The sequence below is a fragment of the Gorilla gorilla genome, chromosome 7 (assembly GCF_029281585.2).
Source record: "Gorilla gorilla gorilla isolate KB3781 chromosome 7, NHGRI_mGorGor1-v2.1_pri, whole genome shotgun sequence".
Lineage (NCBI taxonomy): Eukaryota > Metazoa > Chordata > Mammalia > Primates > Hominidae > Gorilla > Gorilla gorilla.
The window spans coordinates 72,938,483-72,958,494 of record NC_073231.2 but is presented as its reverse complement, the minus strand read 5'-3'; the positions used below and the strand labels follow the sequence as shown (position 1 = coordinate 72,958,494).

The 20,012-nt window shown below is 40.8% G+C and overlaps 1 protein-coding gene across 4 annotated transcripts in view; it reads right to left on the bottom strand.

Moving 5' to 3' along the window:
• PRKDC (protein kinase, DNA-activated, catalytic subunit) overlaps positions 1–20,012 on the bottom strand; it is a 190,783-nt gene that overhangs the window by 88,561 nt on the left and 82,210 nt on the right. For all 4 annotated transcript variants that reach the window (XM_055349529.2, XM_055349531.2, XM_055349530.2 and 1 more), the window contains exons 41-42: positions 1,537–1,744; positions 380–558 (exon numbers count right to left, since the gene is read on the bottom strand). In XM_055349529.2, the coding sequence (XP_055205504.2) occupies positions 380–558; positions 1,537–1,744 (387 nt within the window). The remainder of the gene's footprint in view (positions 1–379; positions 559–1,536; positions 1,745–20,012) is intronic.

The following is a 20,012-nucleotide window of genomic DNA, read 5'->3' as shown; positions in this document are numbered from 1 at the left end:
AGAATGCCTGTTAAAAAATATTTACTATGCCTTTAATTTCAAATCTCAGAAAAAATAAAATACTCTAAATCTTTTGTTACTGAAAATCACAGCACTAAAAATATATCAAGCTATTCAAGGGGAAAAACAGTAGGAAAAGAACAGTAAGAGGAAAAGGTTTTATTATTTGTAAAATATTAGTACAAGATAAAACAACTGTTATCCAATACACCCTAAATTAACACCCTAATTAAAGTTCACCTAAGTGGTTTATAAGAAGAAAACTATAAAAGCTCAGTATCTAAATAAAATATTTATTCACACTATATACATACATAAAAATGTATGTACCCAAAGCATTGATAAACAAAATAGAATCCAAAATTAAGTAAAATCTTACTTAATCAGTGTCTTTGTAAGTTCATTTCCTTCTGTAATACACGAGCCATGGAAAACTTGATTAATTTTTGATTCCTTGGCATGAACATCATCTTTGGGAAGGCGAGAATACATCACGTCTAGAATCTTATAGTAGCCCATCTTCTTGGTGATTTGAGTATCAAAGGTAGATTCATTTAGCTTCAAAAAGGTAACAAATAATTATCTTTGGTCTTATTAAACATGAAATATATCTTATAGAATATATCAAATTTAATACTTAATATCCTTTAGACAGACAGAATTTTAACAGTCAAAAATGCTAAATCACTTCAATAAGAAAGCATGCAATTGTCCAGGTCTAGAACACGAATATAAGCATTGATATGTTACACTGGTGAAGCAGGAAATAATGTGTGACATCCAAATAGTGAGCCAAGGGTAGAAAATGTTTGCACAAAATCTTACTGAAGACATGGGAACAACAGGTGAAAATCCAAAATTCTCAGCTATTTTGAAGTCTGCATTAACAATGCGGCATCTGGGTATTCATAGTATTTCCCAACAGGATTCTGAGGGAGGCTGAGTGATACATCCTGCCCTCGCCCCACAAAAAGTATCCAAAAGATGCCCTCATCCCTGAAACCTACCTCCTCATGTGGCAAAAAAGGACTTTGTAGACAAAATTTAGTTAAGGGCCTTGTGATGAGGAGATTATTTTGGATTGTACAGGTGGGTAGGCCATAAATGAAATCACAGGCAACCTTGTAAGAAGGATGCATAGGGAGATTAGATAGACAGGAAATGGAAATGTGACCAGGGAGGAAGAGACCAGGGTGAAACCAGCACAAGCCAAGCAATGCTGGCAGCCCCCAGGACTGCCAGGAACAGCTCTTCCCTGAGTTCCCAGAGTGAGCGTGGCCCTGACAACACTGTGATGTCAGCCCAGTGAAACTGATTCTGGACTTCTGGCCTCCAGAAGTGTAAGAGAATATTCAAATTTGCGTTAAGTTGTTACAGAAGCCACAGGAAATAAAGGCAGATCCCATGTAGCCACAGACTGTTATGTGGCACACTCCTTGAACAGCAGAGGCCATGTGACTGAGCACACAGCAGTGTCTAAGCACACCAGTCAAGTAGGCTGCTCACTTCTTATTACTGATTTAAGGCGTAGGATACCTTTGTAAATCTGGACTTCAACACATCAATGGCATCCACCACAATTGTGCTGAAGAATTCTCTCAAAGCATCCAGGCTACAGTGCCACAGCAGAGTGAGGAGGGAGCGGTCCACAAAGGACTGGCGTGTGAAACTTAGGCGGGGGTCATCCTTCCTGAACATTTCATACACGCTTTCCAGAAGGCCTACTTGTGTGACACATGAACCCCTAAGAAAACAAGATAAAATTATATGAACATCCCTGCTTTGAAGAGGAACTTTATGAGTGCCTACTACATAACAGGCAAAGTAAACACCAGTGATTACAAATTACAAAAATAACTTTAAGGACTATATATAAGCAAAATCCACAAAACACAAAAAGCATTTGCACATGAACCATACTACTTTTATCCACTCCCCAAAATCTTCAAATCAAACATGGGCATTAAAAAGAAGAATGTTTCATTTACTTTCAAATCTGGTCTTGCTTAAAGAACATCTGGAAGGCTCTGGAAGAATCTCAAGCCTAAAAATAGACACATTTCTAGGATATAAAACTCAGAAGTTGGCTGGGCGTGGTGGCTCACGCCTGTAATCCCAGCACTTTGGGAGGCCGAGGCTGGCAGATCACGAGGTCAGGAGATCGAGACCACCCTGGCCAGTATGGTGAAACCCTGTATGGTGAATACAAAAATTAGCTGGGCGTGGTGGTGTGCGCCTCTAGTCCCAGCTACTCTGGAGGCTGAGGCAGGAGAAACGCTTGAACACGGGAGGCGGAGGGTGCAGTGAGCCGTCGCACCACTGCACTCCAGCCTGGCAACAGAGTGAGACTCCGTCTCAAAAAAAAAAAAAAAAAAAATTCAGAAGTTATGATTTTAAAATTCTAGTTTCTCCCTACCAGTGAACCACCATTGCTATTTCCCAAACAGAAATATACCTGTCTATCTGGTCCTTTATTTTCTCACCTGAAAATAATATATTTGAATAATCATCTATAAAGTTTTGTCTATAAATCTATAAATTAAGAATGCAGAGTTAGTATCTTCATCTGTAAAAATAAGAGGGTTAAGACTAAATGGCCATTAAAATTCTGATGCCATGAAGTTAGATAACCAGGTCAAAAATACTAGATTCAGAAAGTAACTCAGTCATAAAAAGACTATAGGACACTACTAGATGCCACACAGGATTTGCAAAGTTTATTTGGGTACTATAATGGACTGAATGTTTAAGACTCCCCAAATTCCTATGTTGAAATCCTGATCCCCAGTGTGATTGTATTAGGAGGTAAGGCTGTTGGGAGGTGATCAGTGCCCTTATATAAGAGGTCCCAGAGGCCGGGTGCAGTGGCTCATGCCTGTAATCCCAGCACTTTGGGAGGCCGAGGCGGGTGGATCACCTGAGATCAGGAGTCGGAGCGTGTGGATCACCTGAGGTCAGGAGTTTGAGACCAGCCTGGCCAACATGGCGAAACCCCGTCTCTACTAAAAATACAAAAATTAGCCAGGCATGGTGGCAAATGCCTGTAAACCCAGCTACTCAGGAGGCTGAGGCAGGAGAATTGCTTGAACTCAGGAGGCAGAGGTTGCAGTGAGCTGAGATCGCACCATTGTACTCCTGCCTGGGCAACAATAGAGAAACTCCGTCACCAAAAAAAAAAAAAAAAAGAGGCCCTAGAGAGTTCTTTGCCTCTTCTACCATGGATGACTCAGAGAGAAGGTGCTGCCTATAAAGCAGGCAAGCAGGCTATCATTAGACACTCCATCAACTGGCAGCACGTTCTTGGACTTCCCAGCCTCCAGAACCATGAGAAATACATTTCTGTTGTTTTATAGGCCACCCACTCTGTGCTATTCTGCTATAGCAGCCTGAAAGGAATAACACAGGCACCATCCTAGGCTCATTTTCTCTTGAGGAGCTTTCCACTAGCAAGCACAGTAGAGATGCACATAAAACATCTGACTCTTACCTAAAAAGCTAAGACAGTAAGGAGAAGCAAAATAAAAAGAGCAAAGACCTAATGTTAAAAATGGGCCCACAGATGATTCACTGAAAAATGCAAATTAAATATATAAAAATATGCCTGACTTTACTCATAATAAAAGAAAAATTAAGGTAACAAAGGGAAACCCTTTCTCACCTATAAATTGGAAAAAATCTGAATGTTTCACAATGTTGGCCAGACAGTGGTGAAACAGATACACTAGTATATTACAAATAAGGGAGGAATGCAAATAATACAGCCCCAAAAGAAGCAATACAGAGATACCTGGCAAAATTACAAATGTACTTACCTTTTCATCTGCATTTAGGAATCTACCCCAAAGATACACAGGCAAATACAAGATGATATAAACACAAGGCTATTCACAACAGCATTATTATTATTATTTTAAAATATTTTTTGTAATGATGGGGTTCTGCTACATTGCTCAGGCTGGTCTCAAACTCCTGGGCTCAAGTGATCCTCCTGCCTCAGCCTCCCAAAGCACTGGGATTACAGGTGTAAGCCACTGCATCTGGCTTCCCTGTGGCATTATGTTTAACAGCAAAAGACTGAACCCAGAAGTCTATTGGCAAAGGGCTACTTTAAAATACTATGATACTTCTTTGCAATGAAGAATTAAACACTAATTTTTTAAGACAAAGAATGAGGAAGATTTCTATATGCTGATAGGGCGAGATCTGTACAAGACACAAGTGGAAGAGATAGGAAGGTGATGGGGCAAAAGAGGAACAAGAGAAGGGCCCGAGATGGAAGGAAGATCCTCTGAATTGCAGCTCATTATATAGCTTTGATTTTAGTCATGTAAATATCGTACATGTTCAAAATGAAAATTGAGTCAAAAGAAAAAACAAAATTTCTAAAATTTGAAAATTAAATAAGCACTACTAATTGGTGTAATAACCACACATCAAGAAAAAACTACATCAAATGATTTTGGAACACAAAATTTGACTGTATATCCTTAGATGGCATGTACTAAGAAAATTATAGCTAAAATGAAAAATTTAAACTTCATCTAGCTGTCATTATTCTATGTAATAATACTGGTATTGTTATTTTTGAAAGTATTTTGTGCATATTGTAAAGCCATTGAGTAATTATAGACTATCACTGGAAACATTAGAAAGGAAAAGAGAACAAGATGCACAGCGTAAAGGAATAAGAAGTTACATTAAAATCCTGTAAAACAGAAAAAAGAATAAGAAAAAAATTTTAATAGTAAAAAATTTAGTTGCCTTTTATTTATTTTTGTTTATTTTTTCAGGCTCTCTGGCCTTGTTCCCAATCTCAGGAGGAAGCATGCACTCCTTCACTATTACATATTTTGTTGGCTATTGGTTTTTCATAGACAGCCTTTGTCAGTTTTATCACAAATGGATGTTGTAGTTTGTCAAAAGTCTTCCTGCATCTACTGAAATTATAATGAGTTTTCTTCCTTTATTCTATTATATGGTATCTAAGACTAACTGATTCCCAGATAGAAAAGCAACCTTTCATTCTTACAATAAACACCAATAGGTTATGGCGTATAATGTTTTGTGGGTGTTGCTGAATAGCTTAATGTATCTTTAAAAATTTTTGTGTTTATATTCATGAAGGATACTTACTGGTCTATAGTTTTCTTGTGCTGTCTTTCTCTTATGTTGGTCTTGTTACTCGCCTCACAAAAGGAGTTGGGAAGTATTCCTTCCTCCTCTATAGCCTGAAGGGTTTATGAACTACTGGTACAATTTCTTTTTAAATATTTTAATTCCGGGTACGGCGGCTCACACTTGTAATCCCAGCAATTTGGAGGCTGAGAAAGAAGGATCATCTGAGCTTAGGAGCTCAAGATCAGCCCAGGCAATTTAGGAAGAACCTCTCTACGTTTAAAAAAAAAAAAAAGAAAGAAAGAAAAAAAAAGGCTGGGCGTGATAGCATGCCTGTAGTTCCAGCTACTAGGCAGGCTGAAGGAAGACCACTTGAGCCCAGAAGTCAAGGCTGCAGTGAGCCATGATCATGCCACTGCCCTCCAGTATGGGCAATAGAGCAAGACCCTATCTCAAAAATAATAAATGAATGAATGAATGATAAAATTCAATGGAAGGGAATAGGAACAGCTCCGGTCTACAGCTCCCAGCGTGAGCGACGCAGAAGACGGGTGATTTCTGCATTTCCATCTGAGGTACCGGGTTCATCTCACTAGGGAGTGCCAGACAGTGGGCTCAAGCCAGTGGGTGCGCGCACCGTGCGCGAGCCGAAGCAGGGCGAGGCATTGCCTCACCTGGGAAGCGCAAGGGGTCAGGGAGTTCCCTTTCCTAGTCAAAGAAAGGGGTGACGGACGCATCTGCAAAATCGGGTCACTCCCACCCGAATATTGCGCTTTTCAGACCGGCTTAAAAAACGGCGCACCACGAGACTATATCCCACACCTGGCTCGGAGGGTCCTACGCCCACGGAATCTCGCTGATTGCTAGCGCAGCAGTCTGAGATCAAACTGCAAGGCGGCAGCGAGGCTGGGGGAGGGGCACCCGCCATTGCCCAGGCTTGCTTAGGTAAACAAAGCAGCCCGGAAGCTCGAACTGGGTGGAGCCCACCACAGCTCAAGGAGGCTTGCCTGCCTCTGTAGGCTCCACCTCTGGGGGCAGGGCACAGACAAACAAAAAGACAGCAGTAACCTCTGCAGACTTAAATGTCCCTGTCTGACAGCTTTGAAGAGAGCAGTGGTTCTCCCAGCACGCAGCTGGAGATCTGAGAACGGGCAGACTGCCTCCTCAAGTGGGTCCCTGACCCCTGACCCCCGAGCAGCCTAACTGGGAGGCACCCCCCAGCAGGGGCACACTGACACCTCACACCGCAGGGTATTCCAACAGACCTGCAGCTGAGGGTCCTGTCTGTTAGAAGGAAAACTAACAAACAGAAAGGACATCCACACCGAAAACCCATCTGTACATCACCATCATCAAAGACCAAAAGTAGATAAAACCACAAAGATGGGGAAAAAACAGAACAGAAAAACTGGAAACTCTAAAACGCAGAGCACCTCTCCTCCTCCAAAGGAACGCAGTTCCTCACCAGCAACGGAACAAAGCTGGATGGAGAATGATTTTGACGAGCTGAGAGAAGAAGGCTTCAGACGATCAAATTACTCTGAGCTACGGGAGGACATTCAAACCAAAGGCAAAGAAGTTGAAAACTTTGAAAAAAATTTAGAAGAATGTATAACTACAATAACCAATACAGAGAAGTGCTTAAAGGATCTGATGGAGCTGAAAACCAAGGCTCGAGAACTACGTGAAGAATGCAGAAGCCTCAGGAGCCGATGCAATCAACTGGAAGAAAGGGTATCAGCAATGGAAGATGAAATGAATGAAATGAAGCGAGAAGGGAAGTCTAGAGAAAAAAGAATAAAAAGAAATGAGCAAAGCCTCCAAGAAATATGGGACTATGTGAAAAGACCAAATCTACGTCTGATTGGTGTACCTGAAAGTGATGCGGAGAATGGAACCAAGTTGGAAAACACTCTGCAGGACATTATCCAGGAGAACTTCCCCAATCTAGCAAGGCAGGCCAACATTCAGATTCAGGAAATACAGAGAACGCCACAAAGATACTCCTCGAGAAGAGCAACTCCAAGACACATAATTGTCAGATTCACCAAAGTTGAAATGAAGGAAAAAATGTTAAGGGCAGCCAGAGAGAAAGGTCGGGTTACCCTCAAAGGGAAGCCCATCAGACTAACAGCGGATTTCTCGGCAGAAACCCTACAAGCCAGAAGAGAGGGGGGGCCAATATTCAACATTCTTAAAGAAAAGTATTTTCAACCCAGAATTTCATATCCAGCCAAACTAAGCTTCATAAGTGAAGGAGGAATAAAATACTTTACAGACAAGCAAATGCTGAGAGATTTTGTCACCACCAGGCCTGCCTTACAAGAGCTCCTGAAGGAAGCGCTAAACATGGAAAGGAACAACCGGTACCAGCCACTGCAAAATCATGCCAAAATGTAAAGACCATCGAGACTAGGAAGAAACTGCATCAACTAATGAGCAAAATCACCAGCTAACATCATAATGACAGGATCAAATTCACACATAACAATATTAACTTTAAATGTAAATGGACTAAATTCTCCAATTAAAAGACACAGCCTGGCAAGTTGGATAAAGAGTCAAGACCCATCAGTGTGCTGTATTCAGGAAACCCATCTCATGTGCAGAGACACACATAGGCTCAAAATAAAAGGATGGAGGAAGATCTACCAAGCAAATGGAAAACAAAAAAAGGCAGGGGTTGTAATCCTAGTCTCTGATAAAACAGACTTTAAACCAACAAAGATCAAAAGAGACAAAGAAGGCCATTACATAATGGTAAAGGGATCAATTCAACAAGAGGAGCTAACTATCCTAAATATATATGCACCCAATACAGGAGCACCCAGATTCATAAAGCAAGTCCTGAGTGACCTACAAAGAGACTTAGACTCCCACACATTAATAATGGGAGACTTTAACACCCCACTGTCAACATTAGACAGATCAACGAGACAGAAAGTCAACAAGGATACCCAGGAATTGAACTCAGCTCTGCACCAAGCAGACCTAATAGACATCTACAGAACTCTCCACCCCAAATCAACAGAATATACATTCTTTTCAGCACCACACCACACCTATTCCAAAATTGACCACATAGTTGGAAGTAAAGCTCTCCTCAGCAAATGTAAAAGAACAGAAATTATAACAAACTATCTCTCAGACCACAGTGCAATCAAACTAGAACTCAGGATTAAAAATCTCACTCAAAGACGCTCAACTACATGGAAACTGAACAACCTGCTCCTGAATGACTACTGGGTACATAATGAAATGAAGGCAGAAATAAAGATGTTCTTTGAAACCAATGAGAACAAAGACACAACATACCAGAATCTCTGGGATGCATTCAAAGCAGTGTGTAGAGGGAAATTTATAGCACTAAATGCCCACAAGAGAAAGCAGGAAAGATCTAAAATTGACACCCTAACATCACAATTAAAAGAACTAGAAAAGCAAGAGCAAACACATTCAAAAGCTAGCAGAAGGCAAGAAATAACTAAAATCAGAGCAGAACTGAAGGAAATAGAGACACAAAAAACCCTTCAAAAAATCAATGAATCCAGGAGCTGGTTTTTTGAAAGGATCAACAAAATTGATAGACCGCTAGCAAGACTAATAAAGAAAAAAAGAGAGAAGAATCAAATAGACACAATAAAAAATGATAAAGGGGATATCACCACCGATCCCACAGAAATACAAACTACCATCAGAGAATACTACAAACACCTCTACGCAAATAAACTAGAAAATCTAGAAGAAATGGATACATTCCTCGACACATACACTCTCCCAAGACTAAACCAGGAAGAAGTTGAATCTCTGAATAGACCAATAACAGGAGCTGAAATTGTGGCAATAATCAATAGTTTACCAACCAAAAAGAGTCCAGGACCAGATGGATTCACAGCCGAATTCTACCAGAGGTACAAGGAGGAACTGGTACCATTCCTTCTGAAACTATTCCAGTCAATAGAAAAAGAGGGAATCCTCCCTAACTCATTTTATGAGGCCAGCATCATTCTGATACCAAAGCCGGGCAGAGACACAACAAAAAAAGAGAATTTTAGACCAATATCCTTGATGAACATTGATGCAAAAATCCTCAATAAAATACTGGCAAACAGAATCCAGCAGCACATCAAAAAGCTTATCCACCATGATCAAGTGGGCTTCATCCCTGGGATGCAAGGCTGGTTCAATATACGCAAATCAATAAATGTAATCCAGCATATAAACAGAGCCAAAGACAAAAACCACATGATTATCTCAATAGATGCAGAAAAAGCCTTTGACAAAATTCAACAACCCTTCATGCTAAAAACTCTCAATAAATTAGGTATTGATGGGACGTATTTCAAAATAATAAGAGCTATCTATGACAAACCCACAGCCAATATCATACTGAATGGGCAAAAACTGGAAGCATTCCCTTTGAAAACTGGCACAAGACAGGGATGCCCTCTCTCACCGCTCCTATTCAACATAGTGTTGGAAGTTCTGGCCAGGGCAATCAGGCAGGAGATGGAAATAAAGGGTATTCAATTAGGAAAAGAGGAAGTCAAATTGTCCCTGTTTGCAGATGACATGATTGTTTATCTAGAAAACCCCATTGTCTCAGCCCAAAATCTCCTTAAGCTGATAAGCAACTTCAGCAAAGTCTCAGGATACAAAATCAATGTACAAAAATCACAAGCATTCTTATACACCAACAACAGACAAACAGAGAGCCAAATCATGAGTGAACTCCCATTCACAATTGTTTCAAAGAAAATAAAATACCTAGGAATCCAACTTACAAGGGATGTGAAGGACCTCTTCAAGGAGAACTACAAACCACTGCTCAAGGAAATAAAAGAGGATACAAACAAATGGAAGAACATTCCATGCTCATGGGTAGGAAGAATCACTATCGTGAAAATGGCCATACTGCCCAAGGTCATTTACAGATTCAATGCCATCCCCATCAAGCTACCAATGACTTTCTTCACAGAATTGGAAAAAACTACTTTAAAGTTCATATGGAACCAAAAAAGAGTCCGCATCGCCAAGTCAATCCTAAGCCAAAAGAACAAAGCTGGAGGCATCACACTACCTGACTTCAAACTATACTACAAGGCTACAGTAACCAAAACAGCATGGTACTGGTACCAAAACAGAGATATAGATCAATGGAACAGAACAGAGCCCTCAGAAATAACGCCGCATACCTACAACTATCTGATCTTTGACAAACCTGAGAAAAACAAGCAATGGGGAAAGGATTCCCTATTTAATAAATGGTGTTGGGAAAACTGGCTAGCCATATATAGAAAGCTGAAACTGGATGCCTTCCTTACACCTTATACAAAAATCAATTCAAGATGGATTAAAGATTTAAACGTTAGACCTAAAACCATAAAAACCCTAGAAGAAAACCTAGGCATTACCATTCAGGACATAGGCATGGGCAAGGACTTCATGTCCAAAACACCAAAAGCAATGGCAACAAAAGCCAAAATTGACAAATGGGATCTAATTAAACTAAAGAGCTTCTGCACAGCAAAAGAAACTACCATCAGAGTGAACAGGCAACCTACAACATGGGAGAAAATTTTCGCAACCTACTCATCTGACAAAGGGCTAATATCCAGAATCTACAACGAACTCAAACAAATTTACAAGAAAAAAACAAACAACCCCATCAAAAAGTGGGCGAAGGACATGAACAGACACTTCTCAAAAGAAGACATTTATGCCGCCAAAAAACACATGAAAAAATGCTCATCATCACTGGCCATCAGAGAAATGCAAATCAAAACCACTATGAGATATCATCTCACACCAGTTAGAATGGCAATCATTAAAAAGTCAGGAAACAACAGGTGCTGGAGAAGATGTGGAGAAATAGGAACACTTTTACACTGTTGGTGGGACTGTAAACTAGTTCAACCATTGTGGAAGTCAGTGTGGCGATTCCTCAGGGATCTAGAACTAGAAATACCATTTGACCCAGCCATCCCATTACTGGGTATATACCCAAAGGACTATAAATCATGCTGCTATAAAGACACATGCACACGTATGTTTATTGCGGCATTATTCACAATAGCAAAGACTTGGAACCAACCCAAATGTCCAACAATGATACACTGGATTAAGAAAATGTGGCACATATACACCATGGAATACTATGCAGCCATAAAAAATGATGAGTTCATGTCCTTTGTAGGGACATGGATGAAATTGGAAACCGTCATTCTCAGTAAACTATCGCAAGAACAAAAAACCAAACACCGCATATTCTCACTCATAGGTGGGAATTGAACAACGAGATCACATGGACACAGGAAGGGGAATATCACACTCTGGGGACTGTTGTGGGGTGGGGGGAGGGGGGAGGGATAGCATTGGGAGATATACCTAATGCTAGATGACGAGTTAGTGGGTGCAGCGCACCAGAATGGCACATGTATACATATGTAACTAACCTGCACAATGTGCACATGTACCCTAAAACTTAAAGTATAATAAAAAAGAAAAAAAAGAAAAAAAAAAGAAAAAAAAAAATTCAATGGAAGGAGTGGACCAAGAAGGCTAAATAGAAGCCTCCAGTGAGTGTCTCCCCTGCAGAATGCCAAAATGAACAACTATCTGTATAAAAAAGCACTTTCATAAGAACCAAAAATCAGGTGAGTGATCACTGTACCTGGTTTTAACTTCATATTAAGGAAAGAGGCACTGAAGAAACTAAGAAAGATAGTCTTCAATCAGCTACACCACTCCTTCCTCATCCCCCAGCAGCAGTTGCACGCAGGACACAGAAGCTGTGCACTTGGGGGAGGAAAAGCACAGTGACGGCACACTTTGCATTGGAACTCAGTGATGTCCTGTCACAGCAGAAACCAACCCAGGGCAGAATTTAGCCAGCACTCACTGGGAGAACATTTAGACCAGCCCTAATCAGAAGCAAACAGTCCATCCCAGTGGTCAGAAACTACATTCTGGCAAGCCCTGCCACCATGGGCTAAAGTGCCTTGGGGTCCCAAACAAACTTGAAAGGCAACTAAGATGACAACAATTGCAATTCTTGGGCAAGTCCTCGTGCTGGGCTGGGCTCAGAACAAGTGGACTTGGGGGGCACATGACCTGAGATACCAGCTGTGGCCACTATGGGAGTGCTTGGCCATGCCTTCCCAAACCCAAGTAGTACAGCTTGCAGTAATAAAAGTGATTCCTTTCTTCTGCTTGAGGACAGGAGGGGGAGAGTAAAGAGGACTTTGTCTTGCAACTGGGATACCAGCTCAGCCACAGCAGAACAGGGCACCAGGGAGAATCCTGAGTCCCTCACTCCAGGTCCTGGCTCCCAGACGACATTTTTAGACACACTCTGGGCCAGAAGGGAACCTGCTGCCTTGAAGGGAAGGGCTCAGTCTGATGGGATTCATCATCTACTGACTAAAGAGCCTTTGGGTGACGAATTATCAGTGCTAACCAGGTAGTACTTGCCGTGGGCCTTGGTTAAGACCCAGGGCCACGCTGGCTTCGAGTGTGACCCAGCACATTCCCAGTTGTGGTGGCCACAGGGAGAAACCATTTCTGCTTGAGAGATGGAGAAGGAAGAGTAAAGGAGACTTGCATTACGTTTCATGCCTTGCAACATGGGCACCAGCTTGGCCACAGAGGAGCAACATCCCAAGCAGGCTTCTGAGGTCCCCAGTTCTAGGCCTTGGCTCTTAGGATTTCTGGACCTGCCCTGGGCCAGAGGGGAGCCCACTACCCTGAAGGGAGAAACTCAGGACTGGCAGCATTCACCACAAGCTGACTACAGAGCCCTTGAGCCTTGAGTGAAAATCAGCAGTAGCCAGGCAGTCCTCACTGCAGGCCTGGGGCAACGGTGACCACAGGCAGAGACTTCTTTATTTTAGGAAAGGAGACGGAAGAATGAAAAGGACTTTGTTTTGCAGCTTGGCTGCCAGCTCAACTGCAGTGGAATAGAGCACCAGGTAAATTCCTACAGTTCCCAACTCTAGGCCTGGCTCATAAATGGCATCTCTTGACCCACCTGGAGCCAGGGAGAAATCACTGTCTTGAAGGAAAGAACACAAGACTGGCCAGATTTGCCTCCTGCTGATTGTACAGCCACTGGGCCTTGAATGAACACAGGCAGTAGCCAGGCAGTGGTCACTGAAGGCCTTCAGTGAGACCCAGTGCTGTGCTGTGCTGTGCTTCAGGTCTGACCCCATGCAGTCCCAATGGTGGTGGCTACAGAGGTGCTCATATTACCGTTCCCCCAGCTACAGGTAATCAGCACAGACAGAGAGACTCCATTTGTTTGAGAAAAGTAAGTAAAGGAAACAAGAGTCTCTGCCTGGTAATCCAGGGAATTTTCCAAGATTGTACCAAGACCACTAAGGTGGTACCTCTATAAGTCTGTAAGAACCACAGTGCTACTGGGTTTGGGGTGCCTCCTACAGCAGATTAGGACTTAGGGTGGCCCCTAAAGCAGACATGGCTTCAGTGACCAAAGACTTAGATCATACCCCCAAGTACCTACAAATACCTGGAAAGTCTTCCCAAGAAGGATGTATATAAACAAGCCCAGAAGACTACAATAAATACCTAAAATCTTTAATGCCCTGATATCAATGAACATCCACAACCATCAAAACCAGCCAAGAAAACATGACTTCACCAAATCAACTAAATAACGCACCAACACCAATCCAAGAGAGACAGAGATATGTCACCTTTCAGACAGAGAATTCAAAATAGCTGTTTTGAGGAAGGCCAACAAAATTCAAGATAATACAGAAAAGGAATCCAGAATCTTATCAGATAAATTAAACAAAGAGATTGAAAAAATTAAAAAGAATCAAGCAGAAATTATCAATCTGAAAAATGCAGATGACATACTGAAGAATGCACTGGAGTCTCTTAAAAGCAGGACTGATTAAGCAGAAGAAAGAATTAATGAACATGAAGGCAGGCTATTTGAAAATACACACAGGGGACAAAAGAAAACAGAATAAAAAACAATGAAGCATACCTACAAGATCTAGAAAAGAGCCTCAAAAGGGCAAATCAAAGACTTACTGGTCTTAAAGAAAAGGTAGCGGGAGACAGGGGTAGAAAGTTTTTTCAAAGGGATAATAACAGAGAACTTTCCAAACCTATTGAGAAAGATAGCAATATTCAAGTATAAGAAGGTTACAGAGCACCAAGCAGATTTAACCCAAATAAAACTACCTCAAGGCATTTAACAAGCAATCACCCAGATGTCAAGAATAAAGAAAGGATCCCAAGAGAAGCAAGGGGAAAGAAACAAGTAACATACAAAGCAGTGCCAATACATCTGGCAGCAGACTTATGGGTGGAAACTTTACAGGCGAAGACAGAGTGGTATGACATATTGAAGATGTTGAAGGAAAAACATTTTTTCCTACAACTGTATATCCAATAAAAACATCCTTCAAGCATGAAGACTTTCCCAGAAAACATAAGCTAAAGGATTTTATTAATACCACAAGATAAATGCTACAAGAAACGATAAAAGGAGTTTTTTGTTTTGTTTTGTTTTTTTTGTTTTTTTAAGACGGAGTTTCGCTCTTCTTGCCCAGGCTGGAGTGCAGTGGCACGATCTTAGCTCACTGCGACCTCCACCTCCAGGGTTCAAGCGATTCTCCTGCCTCAGCCTTCTGAGTAGCTGAGATTACAGGCACCCACCACCACGCCTGGCTTATTTTTAGTAGAGACAGGGTTTCATCATGTTGACCAGGTTGGTCTCAAACTCCTGACCTCAGGAGATCCACCAGCCTCGGCCTCCCAAAGTGCTGGGATTACAGGCGTGAGCCACCACGCCTGGCCAGGAGTTCTTTAATATGAAAGAAAAGGACATTAATGAGCAATAAGAAATCACCTGAAGTATAAAACTCACTAATAAGTACAAAGAAAACCATAGAATATTGTAACACTGTAATTGTGGTATGTAAACTACTTATATTTTGAGTAGAAAGACTAAAAAGATAAATTTATCAAAAATAATAACTTTTCCAGATATAGACAGTGTAATAAGGTATAACTTGAAACAGCAAAACGTTTAAAAAGCGGAAGATGAGATTAAAGTGTATAATTTTTATTAGTTTTTTCTCTTGCTCATGTGTTTGTTTATCCAATCAGTGTTCAGCTGTCAGCAGTTTAAAATAATGAGTTATAAGATATCATTTGCAAGCCTCATGGTAACCTCAAGTCAAAAATAACATACAACAAACACACAAAAATAAAAAGCAAGAAATTAAAACATATGACCCGAGAAAGTCACCTTCACTAAAAGGAAGACAGGAAGGGAAGCAAGGAGGAAAGACCACAAAATGACCAGAAAACAAATAACAAATGGTAGAAGTCCACACTTATCAACAACATTCAATGTAAATGGATTAAACTGTCCAATAAAAATAAAGTGGCTAAATTGATTTAAAAAAGTAAAAAAAAAAAAAAATGATCTGTTGCCTGCAAGAAACACACTTCACCTATAAAGATCCACACAGATTGAAAATAAAGGGATGAAAAAAGATATTTCATGCCAATGGAAACCAAAACAGAGCAGGAGTAGCTGTACTTACATCAGACAAAATAGATTTCAACACAAAAAGTATAAAAAGGGATTTTTGAAGTCATTATATAATGATTAAGGGGTCAATTCAGCAAGAGGATATAACAATTGTAAATACATATGCACCGGTCACTGCAGCACTCAGATATATAAATCAAATATTAGAGCTAAAGGGATGAGACAGACCATAATGCAACAACAGCTGAAGACTTCAACACCCCGCCTTCAGGATTGGACAGATCTTCCAAACAGAAAATCAGTCAACAAAGAAACATCACACTCAATCAGCACTACAGACTAAATGAACCTTATAGATGTTTACAGAACATCTGACTCAATGGCTGCAGAAAACACATTACCCTTATAGGCACATGGATCATTCTCAAGGATAGAGCATATGTTAGGCCACAAAACAAGTCTTAATACATTCCAAAAAACTGAAATAATGTGGACAAAGGATATAAATTGTACAGCCAGTATGGAGAACAGCATGGAGGTTGCTGAAAAAACTAAAAATAGAACTTCCATATGATCCAGCAATCTCACTGTTAGGTATACACACAGCCTGGGTGACACAGCAAGACTCCATCTCAAAAAAAATAAAAAAAAAATAGGCCAAGCGAGTTGGCTCAAGCCTGTAATCCCAGCACTTTGGGAGGCCAAAGCGGGTGGATCACCTGAGGTCTGGAGTTCAAGATAAGCCTGGCCAACATGGTGAAAACCCATCTCTACTGAAAATACAAAAAAAATGAGCTGGGCAAGGTGGCGCTCGTCTGTAACCCCAGCTACTCGGGAGGGAAGCTGAGACAGAAGAATTACTTGCACCTGGGAGGCAGAGGTTGCAGTGAGCCGAGATCATGCCACTGCACTCCAGCCTGGGTGAAGAAAGGAAATCAGTATATCGAAGAGGTACTTGCACTCCCATGTTTACTGCAGCACTGTTCACAACAGCCAAAACTTGGAAGCAACGTATGTGTCCATCAACAGACAAATGGATAAAGAAAATATACACAGTGGAGTACTATTCAGCCATCAAAAAGGAATGAGATACTGTCATTTGGAAAAACGTGAATGGAACTGGAAATCAGTATGTTATGTGAAATAAGTAAGGCACAGAAAGACAATCTTTGCGCGTTCTCACTTACTTGTGGGATCTAAAAATCATTAAAACAATTGAACTCATGGAGATAGAGAATAGAAAGATGGTTACCAGAGGCTGGAAAGGGTAAGAGGGAGGGGGAAATGGGGATAGTTAGTGGGTACAAAAACATGGTTAGATAGAATAAATAAGATCTAGTATTCGATGGCAGAATAGGGTGATTACAGTCAATGGTATTTTCCTTTTTTTTTTTTTTTTTTTGAGACAGAGTCTCGCTCAGTCACCTGCCTCCTGGGTTCACGCCATTCTCCTGCCTCAGCCTCCCGGGTAGCTGGGACTACAGGCGCCCACCACCACGCCCGGCTAATTTTTTTTTTTGTATTTTTAGTAGAGACAGGGTTTCACCTTGTTAGCCAGGATGGTCTCGATCTCCTGACCTTATGATCTGCCCGCCTTGGCCTCCCAAAGTGCTGGGATTACAGGCATGAGCCACTGCGCCTAGCCAATATTTTACATTTTTAAATAATTAAGAGTATAACTGGATTATTTCTAATGCAAAGAAGGGATAAATGAGGTGATGAATACTTCAGTCACCCTGACCTGATCACACATTATACACCTGTATCGAAGTGTAATTATTACACACTATACACCTGTATCAAAATATCTCATGTACCCCATAAATATATGCACCTATGTACCAACAAAAACAAAAATATATTATATATCTGGGCCGAGCACTGTGGCTCACGCCTGTAATCCTAACACTTTGGGCGGCTGAGGCGGGAGGATTGCCTGAGCTCAGGACTTTGAGCCCAGCCTGGGCAACATGGCGAAACCCTGTGTCTACTAAAAATACAAAGAATTACCCAAGTGTGGTGGTGTGTGCCTGTAGTCTCAGCTACTCAGCAGGCTGAGGCACAAGAATCACTTGAACTCGGGAGGCAGAGACTGCTGTGAGCCACTGCACTACAGCCTGGGAGACAAAGTGAGACTCTTTTGACAAAATTCACTAGTAGCTATCTGGAGGCCAGGCACAGTGGCTCATGACTGTAATCCCAGCACTTTGGAAGGCCGAGGCAGGCAGATCGCTTGAGCCCAGGAGTTCAAGACCAGCCTGGGCAATATGGCAAAACCCTGTGTGTATATAAAAAATACAAAACTAGCCGGGTGTGGTGGTACATGCCTGTAGTCCCAGCTACTCACGAGGCTGAAGTGGGAGGATTGCCTGAACCCAGGAGGAGGTCAAGGCTGCAGAGCCTTGACCACTGCACTCCAGCCTGGATAACAGAGTGTGACCTTGCATCCAAAAAAACAAAACAAAAAAGCTATGTAGGTCTGGGATTTCCTTCACAGAAAGATTTTTAATTATTAATTCAATTTAATTACTTATTGGGGGTGTATTCATACATTTTATTTCTTCTTGAGTCAGTTTTGGTAATTTACGACTTTCTATGAATTTGCCCATTTTGCTTAAGTTGCTGAATTTGCTGGCCTAATATTTTTCGTAATATTCGCTTATAATCTTCTTACAGTTTCTGAGAGGTCAGTGGTAACATCCACCTCTTTTCATTCTTAGTTTTGACAAACTGTGGTTCTTCCTTTATTTTTGGCTAGCCTAGCTAATGGTCTGTCAACTCCTTTAGCTTTGATTGTGAAAACAAATACTGATTTTTCTCCACCATTTTTCTGTTTCCTATTCCCTTCCTTTGTATTACCTTGGTTTAGTTTTTTTCTTTTTCTAGATTTTAAGGTAGAAAGTTCAGATTACCAATTTAAATCTTTCCTATTTTCAAACACAGGAATTAAAAGATACAAATTTCCCTCTGAGCACCTATTTAGTTGCATCACATTTGGATAAGCTTTATTCTTATTTTATTCAGATCAAAATGCTATCTGACTTCCTTTGTAATTTCTTATTTCACCCAAGGGCTATTTAGAAATATATTATTTACAAACATTTTCAGATTCCCAAAATTTCCTTGTGTTGTTGAATTCTAATTTAACTTCGCTTTGGACAGAGAACATGCTTTGTATGATTTCAATCTTTTAAAATTTATCAAGACTTGTTTTTATGGTCTAGTATATAGTCTGTCCTAAAGAATGCTGCAGGTATGCTCCAAAAGAATGTGTTCTGCTGCCGTGCAGAATTCTGTTTTATAGTTGGTTAATTATGATATTTTTAAAAATATCAGTAGAAAGGAATGAACTATGTCATGGATGAACATCAAAAATATTACGCTGAACAAAGAAGCCAGGAATAAGAGATCACATATTGTATGATTCCACTTATGTAAAATGTCCAGAGAAGGCAGATTTATAAAGACAGAAAGTAGATTAGTGTTTGCGTGCAGCTAGGATCAGCAATGGCAGTCAACTGTAAATGGTCCTGTGGGGTCTTACTGGGGAATAAAAATGTTATATGGTGCTGGTTGCATACTCAATAAACTACCTAAAAATCATGGAACTATATACTTACAGTGGGTGAAGTTTATGATCTGTAAAATACAACTCAAGACAAATTTACATGGATATTTACAAATTCAATATAGATAAATGCCAATTTAAAAAATTCATTGGAAGTTTACTATGAGGAGTAGCCATGGCATCAAACCCTTACTTCAAAAATCAATAATCGGGGCCAGGCGGGATGGCTCACATCTGTAATCCCAGCACTTAGGGAGGCCGAGGCAAGCAGATCATTTGAGGTCAGGAGTTCGGGACCAGCCTGGCCAACATGGTGAGACCCCGTCTCTACTAAAAATACAAAAATTAGCCAGTGTGTTGGCGTGTGCCTGTAATCCCAGCTACTCGGGAGGCTGACGCAGGAGAATCATTTGAACCCAGAAGACAGAGGCTGCAATGAGCCAAGATCATGCCACCGCACTCCAGCCTGGGTTACAGAACCAGACTCTGTCTCAAAAAAAAAAAAAAAAAAATCAACAATCAAATATGTCCTATCTTTCCCACTGTATTTTTGCTAAAATACTAAATTGCATTTTTGGTAACCAAACAATCCGAGTGATGAGACCTTCATTACACTGTAATTCCAGGCACTAAATTTAGAAGGAATAAAAGAATCAGAAAAATGGCCATTTGCAACTCTTAATGAAATAAGTGATTCAGGGCAATCATCATAAATAGAGCTAAACCATGAGGAAAATAGAATCATGCACATGGCTAGTCAATCCTAGCATCACTAAAAGCAGGATCACCAGACAT